The 16,446-nt window shown below is 46.4% G+C and overlaps 2 protein-coding genes across 2 annotated transcripts; both read right to left on the bottom strand.

Moving 5' to 3' along the window:
* Positions 1-598: 598 nt before the first annotated feature.
* LOC120827805 (vascular cell adhesion protein 1) lies at positions 599-6,976 on the bottom strand. Its single transcript, XM_078084738.1, has 10 exons — positions 6,803-6,976; positions 6,104-6,376; positions 5,702-6,025; positions 5,340-5,597; positions 4,946-5,082; positions 2,900-3,080; positions 2,224-2,490; positions 1,379-1,711; positions 1,024-1,278; positions 599-952 (listed from the first exon to the last, which is right to left on the bottom strand). The coding sequence occupies exons 1-10, from the start codon at positions 6,843-6,845 to the stop codon at positions 945-947; spliced, it is 2,079 nt and encodes a 692-aa protein (XP_077940864.1). The 5' UTR covers positions 6,846-6,976; the 3' UTR covers positions 599-944.
* Positions 6,977-7,408: 432 nt separating this feature from the next.
* On the bottom strand, positions 7,409-16,032 carry LOC120828373 (intercellular adhesion molecule 1). Its single transcript, XM_040191921.2, has 11 exons — positions 15,752-16,032; positions 14,007-14,282; positions 13,610-13,933; positions 12,975-13,205; positions 12,638-12,865; positions 12,287-12,550; positions 10,668-10,940; positions 10,406-10,567; positions 9,849-10,058; positions 9,512-9,754; positions 7,409-8,399 (listed from the first exon to the last, which is right to left on the bottom strand). Exons 1-11 carry the CDS (start codon positions 15,804-15,806, stop codon positions 8,197-8,199), a joined length of 2,469 nt encoding a protein of 822 aa, XP_040047855.2. The 5' UTR covers positions 15,807-16,032; the 3' UTR covers positions 7,409-8,196.
* Between the last annotated feature and the right edge of the window lie 414 nt (positions 16,033-16,446).

Raw genomic sequence — 16,446 nt, 5'->3', positions numbered from 1 at the left:
CGGCATGTTCTTTATACATCTAATCCTTATGAGACACGGAGTGGCCTTCTGGACACCAGACATATTCTCTCAGCTGACATGTCATACACCCAACTTATTGTACAAACGATACAGACACTTGATTTTTCTAAACACCCCCTCTTGACATGACATTATTGCAGTTTTTCCAACAGTATCCACACCCCCTGATTGAAACGTTACCAGAATGATACTGGAAATAGAGGGATATTTTACTTGTATGGCACACTTTAAAATGCAAACAAAGATGCTTCACATGTTGTCGTGTCCTTTTATTTGTAGGATATGTTTAGCCCTCGAATCTAGCAGCGACATTCAACTATTACAGTATGATCTAGTTATTATAGACCTAAAGTAAATACGTGTAAAGGATATTTTTTTCATTTTACTTTTATTAATAAAGATAAGAAAATGAAGAAACAATTCATATTTACAGTAATAACCTGCTGAACTTTAACAATCGGTAATACATTTCAAGCAAACATTAAGATAATAGATAATATAGTCATCATTGTAGTGTATCTAGATTAATGTTACAGTATAATTTCGTTAATGTGAAAATAATTCTAGAAAAATAAACTAAGATAAGATAATCCTTTATTACTAGTCCTGTAGCAGGGACATTTACAGGGACAGGATATCACAAGGGAAGCATAAAAAGAGAACTACACCACCAATCCATCTCATAGAATGTTGAAGTACTGACAAACTACAGTTACCAAACATAGTATGTTCAAATATGTATATATAGATATATATTGTTTAAATTGGATTGATTTATCTCTCATAAGAACCTCATAAATATCTGTTGAGCCGTGAATGCATTGTCATTTCCGTCTCCAAAGCGCCAGCAGTAAAATCCACTTAGTTCGCATCTCCTCTTATGTCCAATGTGGTCGTCTGATCCGATCTCAAGATGTCTGGTTTCAAACACCTGTGTAAAAGCAAAAGATTAGGACGCGCTGTAAAGAAACCACGCGTGCCCTTCAGGGTCCCCTTCTTTACCTTTGGTCTTGGCTTTGACGATGAACTGCTTGCTCTTCTTCTCCAGCGTGTTGGAGGCGGTGCAGGTGTAGGTCCCGGGGAGCAGCGAGGAGGAGCTGAGCGCCGCTTCCTCCTCCATCCTCTCCCCGAGGGGATTGGAGGACTGCCAGCTGTACACCGGTGTGGGGTTTCCGCTGGCAGTGCAGTTCAAGGTCAGCTCAGCACCAACTACAAAGTCCACAACCTCGGGTTGGGGGCTGAGGAACGTCGGGGGAACTACGGCAAACGTCACAGCGATTAGACGCAGCCAAATGAATACGCTTAACATATGAGAGCTCATTTTTTTGTTTGTTGTTGGATTAGCTTCATGACTTACAGTAGACGGACGCATTGAGAGGCTCCGAGGACACGGACGGAGGTGGTCGGGGGCCCTCCGGTCCGAGCTCCAGCTCCGCTACGCACCTGTACTGGGCTCCGTTCTCGTCTTTGGTCGGCGTGACCATGAGGACGGAGGACACTTGGACAGGCGAGGAAGACGTGAGATCGGCGAAGGAGTGGTTGTAAACCTCGGTCTGGCCCTTGTACCACCTGAGGGTGAGGTACTGGACCGGAGCAATGTTCTGAACCTCACAGAGCAGCTGGTACTCTTTGCCCTCCAGCATGGGCCCGTTGTGGTTTACAGGCCGGATGGAGACGCTGTCTGGGGTCTCTGAATGAATAACACGCACGGTTCACGTCAAGCGAGTTTAATGCGAGTCGTCCATTTCCATCAAAACTAAGTGTGAACTCATACGGACATCCGGCCCGATACCGACTCAGGTAGCTGGATTTTTTAAATTCAGTTCTGGGGTTTTATAATGTACACACAGTTCCACAGGCAGGAACTCCTTGGATTTGTTTTGAGGGACACGGATTATACAATCCTCTGGACTCCCTTGTTTGGTTCAATATTACAAACGTTAGGTTTACATATCAAAAACATTTCATTACAATTGGGAGAATTGTCACACAGGTGAGATTTAGGCAACAAAACCACACAAACTCGGTGTGGTTTTATGGACCGTTCCACATAAATGAATGAATAACTTCTTCTGCTGCAGTGTAGCTGATGTGTTTACTGACCTACTTCCTAAAGACAAATAACAGCCCTGTTGTTTCAGGACGAAGTTTACATTCTTCTATCCGGGTTGAACTATCCTATCAAAAAACGAGTTAACTCACTGTAGAGGACCAGGTTGAGCTTCTCCTCACACTGCCGGGGAGCCGTGAAAAACACCCCGTAACAGATGGGCTCCTCGATCCAGTCGATGAGGCTGTCCACCTTCCACTGGACCGACAGGTCCCGCTGAGTGGAGACGCCTCCGATGGCCGACTCCCAGCCGAGGACCCGAACCGGGCGAGCGGCTTCGCAGCTGACCGACACCGGCTCCCCGAAGCCCACCACGACCCGGGGGGGCTTGAGGATGAGGGAGCAGCCTTCACCTGACACTGAAACACACGGCAGCAGTCATCGCCGTTGTCCGCGGCATCATCGCCTTGCTTTCACTTGTGGATTTTGCACAATAAAATAAATAAATAAAAGCACAGCTGTTATGCAACCACGTCACAACACACACACACAAATCGTATGTGGGAATTGGCAAAAATATACTTTATATAACAACCAATTACACCCGAGTATATTGATGGCAACATGAGTGGTCCTAGACCTAACTCCTAATTATATTTGCAGTCGTTTAGAGAGAAAATAATCGAATAAATGAGTAAAGCTCTAACTAATTATTGATGGTCTGATGGTTGTTCTCGTTTTCCTTTATTGTCACCACCACAGGTCTGTTTGCAAGCTACACCACCTTTTTCACAAGCAGCTCTACTATGAAATAAATAAAAGTCTTACCCGAGCAAAACATGCAAAGCGCCAGGATCCATTTGAGAAAGTCCTTTCCCATCTTATTTTCTGCACTGAGCCGATGGAGAGAGAGAGAGAGAGAGAGGGAGGGAGAGGGAGAATTCCAACTCCAACAAGCTTGGCAACTCTGCAGGGAACTATGGTGGAACAAAAGGGCCCCCTTCATCTCTCAGCTGACGTGGGGGGGTTGGGGGAGTAGGAGGGGGCAGGGGTAAAAGGGAGAGGGGGAAATGTAACAGGTGGCAGGCCTCTGAAAAACACAGCTGATCCTTTGCTCTGCTTTTGTCAGTGTTTTAGCAGGAAATCCGGATGTACGACAAATCCATTTGCAGTTATGCGAGCGCTGATTTGGTTGTGTTACGTGCACACGCAAGGGGATCTGTTCTAACTCGCCTGTTTTTCGGTTCTGCTCGGCTGCTCCTGAACTCTCTGTGAAGCAGGCGGCAGTGTTGGTGCAGCGTGTCGCTTGTAGGTCTCCCGCTGTGAGCAGAATGCTACACAGCGTAGCCGCTCCGACCGCGACTGCAGAGCAAGTAATCCAACGCTCCATTTCCTATAAAGCTGGGCAAGCTCAATGCACAGACTCACGTTGCATTCAACAAAACACAGGTTAAGCTCTATCGTAAAATATTGTTTTTTTAAACTCCACTACAAATGGTGCAACGTCCATTCTGCCAGGTTGTCATGGCAACACGGTGTGAGCATACACAAACAGGGCTGTCTGGCAACGGCTTTAGTAACTGAACATAAAGAACATGAGTTCAGGAGAAAAAAAAGGAAGGTTTGCACTGTCAAATGAAGGCAGGATAACAAATGCACTCCTTTACATTCACTTTGTGCGACACTAATTAGTATGGCAGCCTGAGTGAGGGAGAGAGAGACATTGAGAGGGAGAGACAGGAAGAGGAGAGAGCGAGAGAGATTGACAAAAGGGGGCGGTGAGACATCAATGAAAGACGATCAGTATTCTTCAGGACGACCACTGACAGAGAAGTCGAGTTAATTTAACGGGAAGTTGCAGAAAAGACTAAAACTCTCACTATGTATTTCCGTTAAAAACATTAACTTCCTCAATTAATGGGGGCGCTTGAGGTGAGAAAAACATCTTGAGCACCATGAAACTTGGTAATTTATATTAACATAATTTATTTTTGTCTCATTTTGTTGATAAGAGGCAAATAGTTTAGCTTGGGGTGCAAAAGGATTCGCTGTGTTTTCGAAATAAAAATGCTATAATTATTGTGAATTATGCATTGTGAGAGGATTATATTCATTACAGGACAAAAAAAAACAATAAATCACCATGAAAGTTAACTAGTTTATTACTGATATGAAGACCATTATCTCATAGTTCATCCTAATGAGGCACAATCTAAAAGGTAGCTTTCGGTAGATTTTAATGTTTAATTAAAATGTTTAATGCAACTGGTATGATTCATGCACATCACAGAATTTACCTGAACAGTGCTTTTAGTGCAAAATGTTTTTACATTTCAGAGTTGTACCGTGTATCAACGTTTTTTTTTTTTACATTTCAATACAATAACAAATAATAACATGCACACCGTCGTCGTTTACTCCCAAGTACGTCGTCAAAAAACAAAATCAAAATGTTCCTGAGTGAAAAAACAAACAAGGTCTGATCGATTAAAGCGTAACATTCAAGGTGCATTATTTTTTCAGCTCTGTTTAACTCTTAATACCAACCCCATAGAAAATCATTGGCTTGAGTAGCGTCCCCATCCCGTACGTTAGATCCCGTCCCTTTGAATCACATCGGTTTGATATGAGTGTAAGCAGATTAAAGTCGCCAGGTCACCACAGTGCGTGAAGAAATGTTTCCTGATATCATTTCAGTATTGATTAATTAAGCCGATGGGGTTAAGCAACAGCGACCACACATGAGCACACGCCGGCTCAGCCTGAAAATACTTTAAAAAGACCTGATTTTGGTATGTTTATAAAAGCACCAAAATAAGTCAAGCCATATGAAATTGAATTGAAAAAAAGTCAATTGAAAAAAGTCCCTCCTCATATGGGCGCCGATGAGGCGGGCCGTCCTTTGAGAGAAAAATTGCCATTGGGCGTCAACGTCAAAAGGCCGCCAATGGAGATCACCACCGCCAGGAAGACAAATACTCCAACCAAGGCTCCAAAGGTTGTGCGATTCCCTGTGGGAGACGGGCAGAGTTTTGATTACTTTCTCTCCTTGTCTCAGCTCGCTGGTCCAGACCCCGAAACATCAGAGCTTTTCTGTTTGTGATAGACCCCATATGCCAGAATGACGATTAAAACTAAGAACACAGCCATCAAAATCCCGGCAGTGGTTCCGGGGGCACTACCTGATGGAAAACGGTAGAATTAAGGTGTTACAGAATAATCAACATGACACGAGAAAACGAGGACGACGCTCATAACGATCTCTTACCTGCTGCTCGGGTGACAGTGAAATATTTGGTTGCGGAGCCCCGGGTGTTGGACGCTGTGCACTTGTAGGTGCCTGGATGAGGGAAGGACGGAGCCCAAACGGATTGATTCCCCTTCGCAGCGGTCAGCTGTATGGCGTGGGCGACCTGCCAGCTGTACTTCGGCGTTGGGTTTCCCGTGGCCGCACAATCCAAACTGAAATTACCGCCGGCCGGGAACTCCATCGTCTTATTTTCGGGCTGCGCGAAGGTCGGTGGGTCTGAGGAAATGAGAAGATGGAAATAAAAAATGAAAGAATAATCGGCGAAAAGTGCCAACACATCCGATATCCCCCACCAACTCAAGATGCCGTTGAACACCTACACTGCACGATCACAGCACGGGACTCCGACTTGATCGCGGGGAGACTTGGAACCAAGTCCAAGTCCAGCTGTGCTTCACACCTGATCCGAGTCTGGTCATCCCCCCTCTGGGCTGTCAGATTGAAGACGGACGTCGCGTTGACTGGAGCCTTACTGGACCCGTGGAACCTCTCCGTGCGGAGGATCTTCTCTCCTTTGTACCAGTGCACAGAGAGGTTTTGTATCGGGGCGACGTTCACCACGTCACACTTCAGGCTGTACGTTTCCCCCTCCACCAGGGGGGCTGTTAGACTCGGCTGAGAGATGGACACCCTGTCCGGTGCTTCTGCACACAAAGAGAAAAAAATGTTCAACATCGGAGGAATTGACGGATCAAAATCTACCCGGCCTTGGATATACTTACTGTAAACTGTGACTGGAAAATTTTCTGAACACTGACCAACTTTGACGCGATTAAGGAAGCAGATCACCAACACTTCCCAGTGTTCCACAGAGGTTATATTCAAGACAACGGAAGAGACACCCGCTGTCTTTTCGCCGCCGTACATTGACTCCAAGCCAATTGACTCTATCTGGTCTGATGTTGAGCTGCAGATGATCCTTAAGGGGTCTCCAAATCTCACCACAACGGTGGGGGGGCTGATCTGGACGGGACAGGAAGAGCTCACCGGCCGTCCTGGAAGTACACAAAGGGCTTTACAGAGATGTATCATCGGCCAACAGGGTGGGATTCTGACCAAGCAACGGCTCATGGGACACTTGGAGTAATTAATTAGAGAAAATATAAGAAGGCTGGATGCATGCGGTTGTGTCCATATTCAACGTTATAACAAAGACACGTGTTTTCTTGTTGACCACCTCTTGGGTGCTTCGTCTTACTTGCACAACGATGCGATTTCTGATAATAACTTTGCATCATCTACGACCACATGGGTACATTTTGATCCCCACAGGTGATTGAAAAAAGAAACCCCGATGCGCGTCAGTTTAAGAACCACACGAGTCCAAAATAAGGGCGTCGGCCGTCCGGAGGTCCGTTTACACATCGACGGGAACCTTTCAACAAAAAGCACAGCGAACACGACGTGAAAACAGTACCCACCTGCGCACGCGAGCACGCCGCTGAATACGAGGAGCCACCTCATGGTTCGGACGGTGTGGCAACAAGAAGACCCGTCTGCTGCTTGACGAGGAATGAGCGAAGGGTCCGGAGGAGTCGCGTCCCGCTCCGCGTCTCTCCGGGAACTTTCTCTTTTACTTGGAGGCTCCCGTGTAGTGATGCGTTCACGTGCTCCTGTGGATTGTTTTTTTTCTGCTTAGCTTCGTATTCACGCTGGTTAAGACAGAAGGCTCGTTTTGCTGACGGGACATTCCCAGTTCCGACCCCAACAAAGTAGCATCCAACAACTCAACTTTCGACTCCCTTCATCGCAAGTAGAAAGACGGTGTGAGTCTCTGTAGTTGCCTTATGTCCCACGGCACCTGAAGGCAGCATAACTACGGTTCTGTTCGCGTATAGTTTTAAGTTACCACCAGAAAACAAGAAGTACGATATACTCCTCGTTATTTGATGTGTTGCACCACATCGGCAAACAGGCCATTCGTTGTACGACAATAGTAGCACATTTTAGATAAGATATTTGATTCTTATCTAACATTTATGCACATCAGAAATATTCATGCCTAATAAAAAAAAAAACAGCAATCTGTTGGAAACGCGATTTTTAATATTACAATACAGACAAACATCAGTCTCAAATATTTACAGCCGTATTCACAAACGTGTAACAAACGTGTAACCGAGTCGAACGTCCCGAGCATGAACGAGCAACAGTGTCCACACAGTGAGCAGAGCTGCTCTCCCTTTTCACAGATTCCACCGCACACCTTCGGTCACACTGCCTGTTGAAAACAGTAGTGTCGCTTCAGGGTCACCGTGATTGACGGTCATGATCGACTCATGCTTGATGGGTAAAAATAATGACATACAGTGAAATGAAGGGAGCATATAAAAAAAAAAGAAGTAAAGTGAATGCACGAATTAACAACCAGGTGCTGCGGGGATGACGGGTTCGCGTAGGCCAACAGGAGCTTAACATCACGCGTTCAGCCTCTAACCAGAAAACCCTTAACTTTAAGACGAGAGAGCCGCAGGAGCCGAGATGCTGGCTCATTTTCTGACTATATCCAGCAGCTCAATTGTCTTTGTGCTCATTACTGTAAATGACATCAAAACAATTCAACGGCCAAGTTTAAGTCCCAGCTCTTCCTCTTCTTCTTCTTCTTTCCATCCAGTGAAAACAGGTCAAATCCAGTAGTAAATATAAAACCTCACATCTCACGCAAAGGTTGCTAATTCTCATAACCAGGTTATTCCATTTAGAGTGAAATACTTTTATGTGGGACGGTAGATGCGAGGATGTCAGAGCGGTGGTCCGGCTTCGTGGTGGCAGAGAGATGCGGCTCATTCAGAGTGCTTCTCCGGGACGTCCTGTGCTAAGACAGTTTGGTCATAGGAAACTGCATGTCCCAGCCGTTGTGGGCTACGTTGCTACTGGGGGTGTCGAGCTTGGGGTTTTTAAGACTGTAACGGCGCATCTTGGTGTTCTTGTAGTAGATCGAGTAGATGAAGAGGAAGACGATGGAGATGGCGACTACTGTGACCGCCACGAATCCAGCTATGAGGGGAAGGTAGTCCTCTGCCAAGAAATCAACACACGAACGTCAAAACAAACCCATACGAGAACTGCTTCAATCAAATAAAATGTTCTACTGCAGATGCACTTTTCTATTTGGATGCGGAAAGACAAATATAACTTTTTAAAAATCACATGACTTACAGACAACGTGATCTGTGTTGGTAACCAGAATAGAATTCACATGTTGTGTGCGGAAATATATTCTGGTTCCTCAAGACTTCCTGTCTTTTTTATTCTTCATACAACGTGGAGACATGATTTGCACAGAGCACAATTCTATCTATACCAGGGGTCTCAAACTTAAATCAGCTGCGGGCCAGATGCAGCCCACTTCAACCGAACGCGGGCCAGACTAGCGTCCGAACGGCATGGTCGACAATAACACAACTTAACACTCACTTTCAAAAGCAGTCATTGAACCCCACCCTGGGGGATCGGTCCGAATGAGACTACAACACTAGTCCTCCTTTAACTCAGCGGGGGAGACCTAAGGTCATGTGACCGTGGAATTCCTTTATAGCCAAACGTGAAGTTACGTGAATCGAAGCTGCGTAGTAATGGACGGAGAAGCTCGTCGGTGACGTCAGATGCTTCATGTGTTGTTAGTGTGAGTCGTAAAGGAAAACTTTATTAAACGAGCGATGCTAACGGTTAGTCACATGATCACCTGCGCGAAAGAGGGCAGGAAACTGAATTTCACCCTCCTGCTCTCTGCACCTCGGCCGACACACACGACCCGCCCCCCATGTCAGTCACATGCATGCCACGTTCACTGGACAAGCACACAGTAGGAAACCAGAACATCATAACATGTCCCACACAGCAGCTGACAGTGGGGTTACAGTATAAAACTTGCGGGCCGCACTAACATTACACTTTCATATTAAGGATGGGGCCACAAAACATCGTCCCGAGGGCCGAAATTGGCCCGCGGGCCGCGAGTTTGAGACCCCTGATCTATACTCTGCAGATGCAAAATGACGTAAAAGGTACAGAGAAGGGTTTGTATAAAGGCGAGCAGAGCAGAGGATTTATTTACCAGCAATACATCTGTTTTCACAGATAAGACGTGGATGTTATCTTCTAAAGAGCACTTTTGGATCGAGTGTTACCTTTTAAAATCACTTGGACCACATAGTAGGTGGAATCCACCTCATTGGTGGCGGTGCAGTTGTAAACGCCGGCCTCGGACACGGTGAGCGTGTCTTCGGACTCGTTGAGAACTTGTTGAGAGCTGTAAGTCCAGTGGATCTTTGGAGGCGGGAGGCCATCGGCTTCACACACCAGCTCCTCGGGATAACCTCTGAACACGGGGATCGCCTTTGGAAGCTTCGTGGTGTTAATGGCGGGCTTATCTGTGGATGAACGATAAAGCAGCGTGAATACTACACACCTTACAGCGCTGTGTACACGATAGCTACCGAGCAGCTAATGGAGGTGCGATCTCACAGTAGACGGTGATGTTGAGAGGACCGGACGTCGCGCTTGGAGCGGGCTGCGGCCCCTCGGGACCGAGATCCAACTGAGCCTCGCATCTGAACTCTGCCCCGCTGTCCGTTCTGTTCAGAGTGACGGTGATGGAGGACGACACGTTTTGGGGATGTGCGACAGCGCTCGGGTCACAGTTGTTGGGCTGGCAGTCAGTCACTCGCAGAGGGCCTGTGTGTGTTTGCGTTTGTGTGTGTGTGTGTGTGTGTGTGTGGGGGGGGAGGTAAAATACAGTGGCAAATCAGACGTTTGTAATTTTCCGTCGGTAGATTTCTTAGAAATCAACTGAAACTTTCGTTCAGGAAATGCCTCATTTGCATATTTAAACTCGGCATTTCAGAAACCGTGTGATACAAAATATACTGAAGAATCAACTAGGGAAATGACGTGGTGCCACATGTGAGGCATGATTAGGATACCGATTCATATCCAACTTAATATCCTCCACGATCCGCCGCATAATGATTTCAAGTCGGTTGAGTAGCGGCGTCACTGGAGCTCACAGAACGATACCTCACCTCTGCTGGATGGCTCGAAGGTTTCGTTTCCTCTGTACCAACGCACAGTCACGCTTCCCGCGGGGGCCACGTTGGAGACGTCACACCACATCTGGAAGCTTCTCCCCTCCACCGTCGAGAGCGAGTTGTCCTCAGCCCGGATGGAGACGCTGTCTGGTGTTTCTGGAGAGATGGGTGGGGAGTGGGGCAAATGATCAGGATAGTTCCTAATTCAGAAAAGCAACGCAATGACAGTGCGAGTGCAAAGGTCAGAAGCGCGTACTGTAGATGGTGAGGTTTAACTCTTTCCAGCATTCTCCTATCCGGTGAAACGTGGCGATGCATTTAGGCTCGGGGTTCCAGCCCCCATCAGGGGCAGCAGACCAGTATGTGCCAGTAGTTTTGCCCGCGTGCTTGTCCTCCCAGTATTTGCTTTTGAGATGCATGGAGCCTTCGGATGTTGGGGTGCAATTCGCACGGTGCGAATCTCTGCTTTGGTGTTGCACCACCATCCTCTCCGGAGTTATCTGGATGGGGCATTCCATACCACCGGCACCTGTGGAACAGGGTTGGGGTACGGGAAATGTTATTCTCCAGTCAAAGTCTGTACGCAGACATTATCTTAACGCAACATCTTCCTCATCCAGTGGGCGCTGCTTGAAACATGTGGAACAAACAATGAATCTCAGGAAGCACCAGGAGAAGGACGGATGCCCCCCCCACCCCTCCTCCCTCCCTTTGGAAAGTCTGCACTCGCTGCCCAACATATGCGAGGAATTCCAATATCAATATTTAATTTGAATGCGTCACATCCCACAGAGCCCCTTCGCATCGGAACAGCAGCTCTTAACTTTGAAAGGTACTATTTCAACAGACAACTTTCAAGGACGCGAGGAGGCTCGAAACACGTGATCAGACGAAACGCTTAATAACAAATATCGCGTTCCGCTGGCATTCACACCTGCGTGTCCATTTAAAAAAAAAAACCCACCGCGCTGCACAAATAGACCGTTGTTCCTCGCGGGTGTGTAAAATAAAACACCCGGCCTCTCCGCCTCAACTCACCCGCCGCGTCCCCGCCACACATCGCCAGCAGCCGCGCGGCCACAAGGGCCGTCAGCAGACGGAGGCGGTTCGAGTCCTCCATCGGAGTAACGGGAAAAGTTTGTCCCAAACAACCGCCGCCGACCTTCTCGCGTCCCACCGAGCGCCTGTGAGGCTCTCGCTCCTCGCTCGCTCCTTTCCTCCCTCCCTCCCTTCGTTCCTTCCTTCCTTCCTTCCTCCCTCCCTTCTCCACTCCTCGGCTACACGGGGCGGGCCCCGGCGGCGACTTGTTTTTTGTTGGGAGAAAGTTAAGCTAAGCTGGGCTAAGCTAGGCTAGGCTAGGCTAGGCTACGACGACCCCCGCCCCCAACAGACATCCACCGTGCCTATAAACGTCGCTATCGTTGTGCCAGTTGGCAGGAGCAAATTTAGCACAAGGTAAGTCAAGCTCGGTCAGTTGCCATGACAACTCATCTGACAGGCTACTACACTGATGTTAACTAAACAGGTCACACGAATTACCCCCTTTAAAAGAAGTCCTTACTAAGACACTCACAGCAATGAAGGTTACTCTGCTCTTAAGCCTCCAACAGCAAAGCCCAAAACTCTCTTTTGAGACTGTTGTTGATGTTGTTATTATTTTTTTATTACCCATTAAATTCAAAAGTAACAACAGACAGACAGACAGACAGTGGGTGGTTTTGGGTGGAATGTACCCATGATATTATTGCAGGACCTATAATATAATACTTTTCATTATAAAAGCAGTATGCGTGAGTATTAGAATTTAGGTCATTTTAAAATAAATGTAAAGAGCAAACAACGAGCTCGTTCAATGATCACATTACATTGACCCACCTTTCACTGTGACGTTGGCTGTTTTAGAGACCCTTCCTCGATCATTCGTGGCGTGACACGTGTAGGAGCCCTCGTTGTAGGCGTTGGCATCGCGGATGTGCAGACGGGCCACTCCGTCGTCATTTTTCACCATCACATTGGGGGCCTGGTAAAAATCCCATGAATACTGTGGTTGTGGGTTCCCCGTCGAGGAGCAGATCAGCCACACGTCAGATCCAACGTCAACCTCCGAGTCCTCCAGCTCAACTATCTGCGTTGGCTCGTCTGGAGACAAGGGTCACAACACCGTCAGAGGAAAAAGCAGATGACTAGTGCAAACACAAGCAGAGAGCAAAGGTTAAAAGTACCCACACAGGACATTGATCTCCATCGTGACGCTGACATTCGACAGTTTACTCAAAGCCGTGATCGAGTACTGCCCGGAGTCGTGTCTTGTTAGGACCTCTGGAAGTACCACGTCCTTGCCATCTTTGCGCCAGACAATGTCGGGCTGCGGATAGCCGGTCAGATTGCAGGACAGGATGTGAGGAGCATTTTCCACTGCTGTGTAAGTGTGTGGACACTTAAACTCTGGTCCATCTGAGAACAAAAAACAAAACAAAAAACAACCCTCTAAATAGTGTTTTTCTTTACACTTTGGTGTATTTGTGCAGAATGTCCTCATGGTCTGGTTTGTGCTGACACGCACACAACACGTGAACCGTCAGTTCCCTCCGGACGAAGGAAGCACTCTCTGCCGAGACGGTGTACCGGCCTGCGTCCGTCCTGTTCATAGGTGCTGCCGGGTCGACGGTCTGACCGTCTTTCAGCCAGTTGACGTCGGGCTCAGGTCGTCCCGTCATGGGGCATCGCCCCCCCAGCGTGTCTCCCTCCTGTAATTCCAGTTTGTCCAAAGACAGGCATTCCCCCTCTGGTCCAACTAAACAGAAGCAAACACACCAGCAATTTATGCAAAAACCGCACTTTTAGTAGATGAAAAAACAGCTGTGATGTAGATGAGGTGTTTTGTCGTCTTGAGACTGGGAATGAATGAATAATATATGATGTACTAGAAAAAGGAATCGGAAACTGTCGCCTGTTTGCCGTTACGTCACATGATTGTCAACATAGTTCGGAATAGATTTTCTGTTCATTTCAATGTTATTCATTCTATTTAATCTTATTTCTTATTTTTATGTGAATTCAGAATAATAATCATTCAAGCATTGCAGCTCTGTAAAAAACCTGTAAATTCAAACCCCAACATAACTGACGTAAAATTGCTGCATTTTAAATCCCTTTGGCCACATTGCAGGCTGGTGAGTACACACACGATATACTTACAGTGAACCGTAACTTTCAACTCTTGTGAAGATGCATTGAGTTGAGGTCCATTTGGCCTCAGGTCCAGATGTGCCTCACATCTGACCGTCAATCCGTTGTCTTGTCTGGTCGCTGTGAAGTTCAGCACAGATGACTGATTCACCGGTTTCTTACCGGCACCCACATTTTTAAAAGTGTCTTCATGGATCATTGCATCTCCTTTGTACCACTTGACAGTAAGGTTTTGAACAGGCGCTATATTGGGGACGTCACAGGTGAATTGACACGTCTCCCCTTCGACCATCACACCACCCGGGCCACTGATGCCGATGGTTTCTGGGAATGCTGAGGGGGGAAAGAGGAGGCTGTCAGACACGTGCGTGTCATTCGGATCCTCGGTAAAATAAGCAGGACTTACTGTAAACTACGACCGTTGAGGTCTTGCTGCACTGATCAGAAGAGGCCCCCGATGGTGGGTTGTAGAAGCATATGGATGTGACGTCATAATCAGTCTGGATGAGTCGCTCCACAGTCCAGGCCACATGGGGGACATTTTGTATAATTGTGCTTCCTACTGTGGCCTCCCAGCCCATTTCTGCGGAATGGCCATCCGATGTGCTGCAGTTGATGGAAACCGGGTCTCCATATCTCACCACGACACTGGGGGGGCTCAACTCAATGGGACAGGAGGCACCTGCAGCATGGACGACAAGCCGCAAGGAACATTTCATTGGGTTTCATTTGCCAATTAATAACAGCTTTTCATAAAATATCATGGGAACAATTGTGTGAGGATCGACAGTAGGATATTTTAAATACTAAAAGAACAAGACCACCGACTTTGTAGTTGTTGGCCTGTTTGAGATGTTGTTTCTCTGTAGTCATCATGCATCTCTCTGTGCTTGTTCTGGTCGTTTTGCCTGTCTCTGAAGTTGTTATAGCAACCATGTGTCTACCTGTAGTGAGTGTTTGCCACTTTGAGATTTTTTTGCATCTCTTTATAGTTTATTTTGGCACATTTGTAGTTTGTCTCTTCAAGGTTGTTTCTCTTTGTAGTTGCTTTATGTTTCTTAATAGTAGTGTTATGTCTCTTAATATAAAAGGATAAATGTTTCTGCAGTGTCACGGGCAACTGGCCCTTTCATTTAGATAACAAAATAGAAACAGACCTCAAAGTGTTTTATTCGTCACTTTCATTTTCTAATAGAAAGCTTAAACGTTTACTCCAAGTAAACAATACTCGGAAGTTCAGTTTCCCTGAAGCATTTTGACACATTACATTACGTGTCATTTAGCAGACGCTTTTATCCAAAGCGACTTACATTACACTTTAAACCCATGGCTTTTTCACATTTTTGCCCAGGGAGCAATTAGGGGTTAGGTGTCTTGCTCGGGGACACTTTGACATGGAACATGGGGCAGCCTGGGCTCAAACCAACAACCTTGTGCTTCCCAGCACACCTTCTCTAACCCCTGTGCCACGACGACCCCACATCCAGTGCCGCACAGCAAACAAAACCAGTTTCCCTTTTATATTGAGAGAGGACGTCCTTGTCCTGCTACGGTGCTTTCTCCAAACTCTCCCACCAGATATTTATTTTCAATTCATTCTAACAACTTAAATAAAATAAACAAAAACAAACTAAAGTATGCCAGGTTAATACATTTTTACAACGACTAATGTCACATTTTTATTTAGATTTGCTGACGTAATGTCACAAGAATCACCCAAAATGTTGACAAATCAAAATAACAGTAAATCATTTCAACATTGAACACTGCCTGTGAATTGAGCAACACTGCTGCGTAACCTTTAAGTGACTGTTACACAACACTATTCCTTTGGGAAAATTAATTAAAAAGAGTCTGATTTAATCATAGAAACGGTTGTTTCCCCCCTGAGTTATGATAGAGAGGTTTTACAAAGTCTCAGATTAAACACATTGTGTTCTCATTGTTAGTTTGAGTCCAACTAAGTGAGTCCAAAAGATGCCGCTCCGCTCAGCTGGTAACAAAGTTGTACTCTGTGGAATGCAACAGATTCACCCACAGCACTTTCCCCCACACAGCGCCCCCATATAGTCAGCATACATCGTGACCGCATTCTCTTTTCAGTTTCTGTAGAGTATCGAGACACACATGATGTACATGGCACAGACGTACCTGTTGCACAGAGCAGGAACCCCACAAAGAGTCCAAAGGATTTGCTTTCACTCATTGGATTTGAACAAAGTCCCGTCTGTGCTTCGTTGCAGCTCTGCTCGGATTCCAGCTCTGGAGCTGCAGGCTCTCGGGTCCAAAGTGAGTCGACTGAGACAGGAATAGAGTCCACACACTCTGAGGGGTATAAAGCTCCCCCCCCCCCCCCCCCTCTCTCTCTCTCTCTCTCTCCGTCCTCCCTCTCTGTCTCTGTGTGGGATGTTTTTCAGTTATTCATGAGTCCCGGTAGATCTGCTGCTGGGATGTTTTTAGTCTCACATTTTTATTTTTTATATTTGACTATGTTAAAATGGCTGTAGGCTTCAAATGCACAAATTCTGGGAAGGGGCTTTTGGGCAAAGATCATTTCATTACAGAAATCATACTTACTAAAATACTTTTCTCAATCAGGCAAAACCAAGTGTTTTGTGATTCATCGTGCCCACGCTTCTTCTCCAGGTCACCAGAGATTCACACCCCCACACACACACACACACACACGTTTCGACAGAATGCAGAATCAAAGCCCTACACGTGCTACACATTCATATTTCACAGCGTTTTTCACACTTTTTTTCAAATCTCTATTAGTGAATATAGAGTCTGAAAGTATATATGTTCATGTGAGATCCATTAAGTCTGTCAAAAAATGGGGCTCT

The sequence above is a fragment of the Gasterosteus aculeatus genome, chromosome 11 (genome assembly GCF_964276395.1).
Source record: "Gasterosteus aculeatus chromosome 11, fGasAcu3.hap1.1, whole genome shotgun sequence".
In the NCBI taxonomy this organism is placed as follows: domain Eukaryota; kingdom Metazoa; phylum Chordata; class Actinopteri; order Perciformes; family Gasterosteidae; genus Gasterosteus; species Gasterosteus aculeatus.
Note: the sequence above shows the minus strand (reverse complement) of the source record. Positions and strands in the feature narration are given on the sequence as shown.

Bases quoted from the DNA above. Each gene is read 5' to 3' on its own strand.
- LOC120827805 (XM_078084738.1), bottom strand. From the start codon at position 6,845: ATGAGGTGGCTCCTCGTATTCAGCGGCGTGCTCGCGTGCGCAG. The intron at 5,083-5,339 runs GTAAGAGATCGT...CGTCTCCCACAG, and splicing joins CACTGTCACCCGAGCAGCAG to GGAATCGCACAACCTTTGGA. The intron at 1,279-1,378 runs GTAAGTCATGAA...CGTTTGCCGTAG, and splicing joins TCTCAATGCGTCCGTCTACT to TTCCCCCGACGTTCCTCAGC.
- LOC120828373 (XM_040191921.2), bottom strand. From the start codon at position 15,806: ATGAGTGAAAGCAAATCCTTTGGACTCTTTGTGGGGTTCCTGCTCTGT. The intron at 10,941-12,286 runs GTGGGTCAATGT...CCTGTTCCACAG, and splicing joins AGCCAACGTCACAGTGAAAG to GTGCCGGTGGTATGGAATGC. The intron at 9,755-9,848 runs GTGAGATCGCAC...GTTCATCCACAG, and splicing joins TCTCAACATCACCGTCTACT to ATAAGCCCGCCATTAACACC.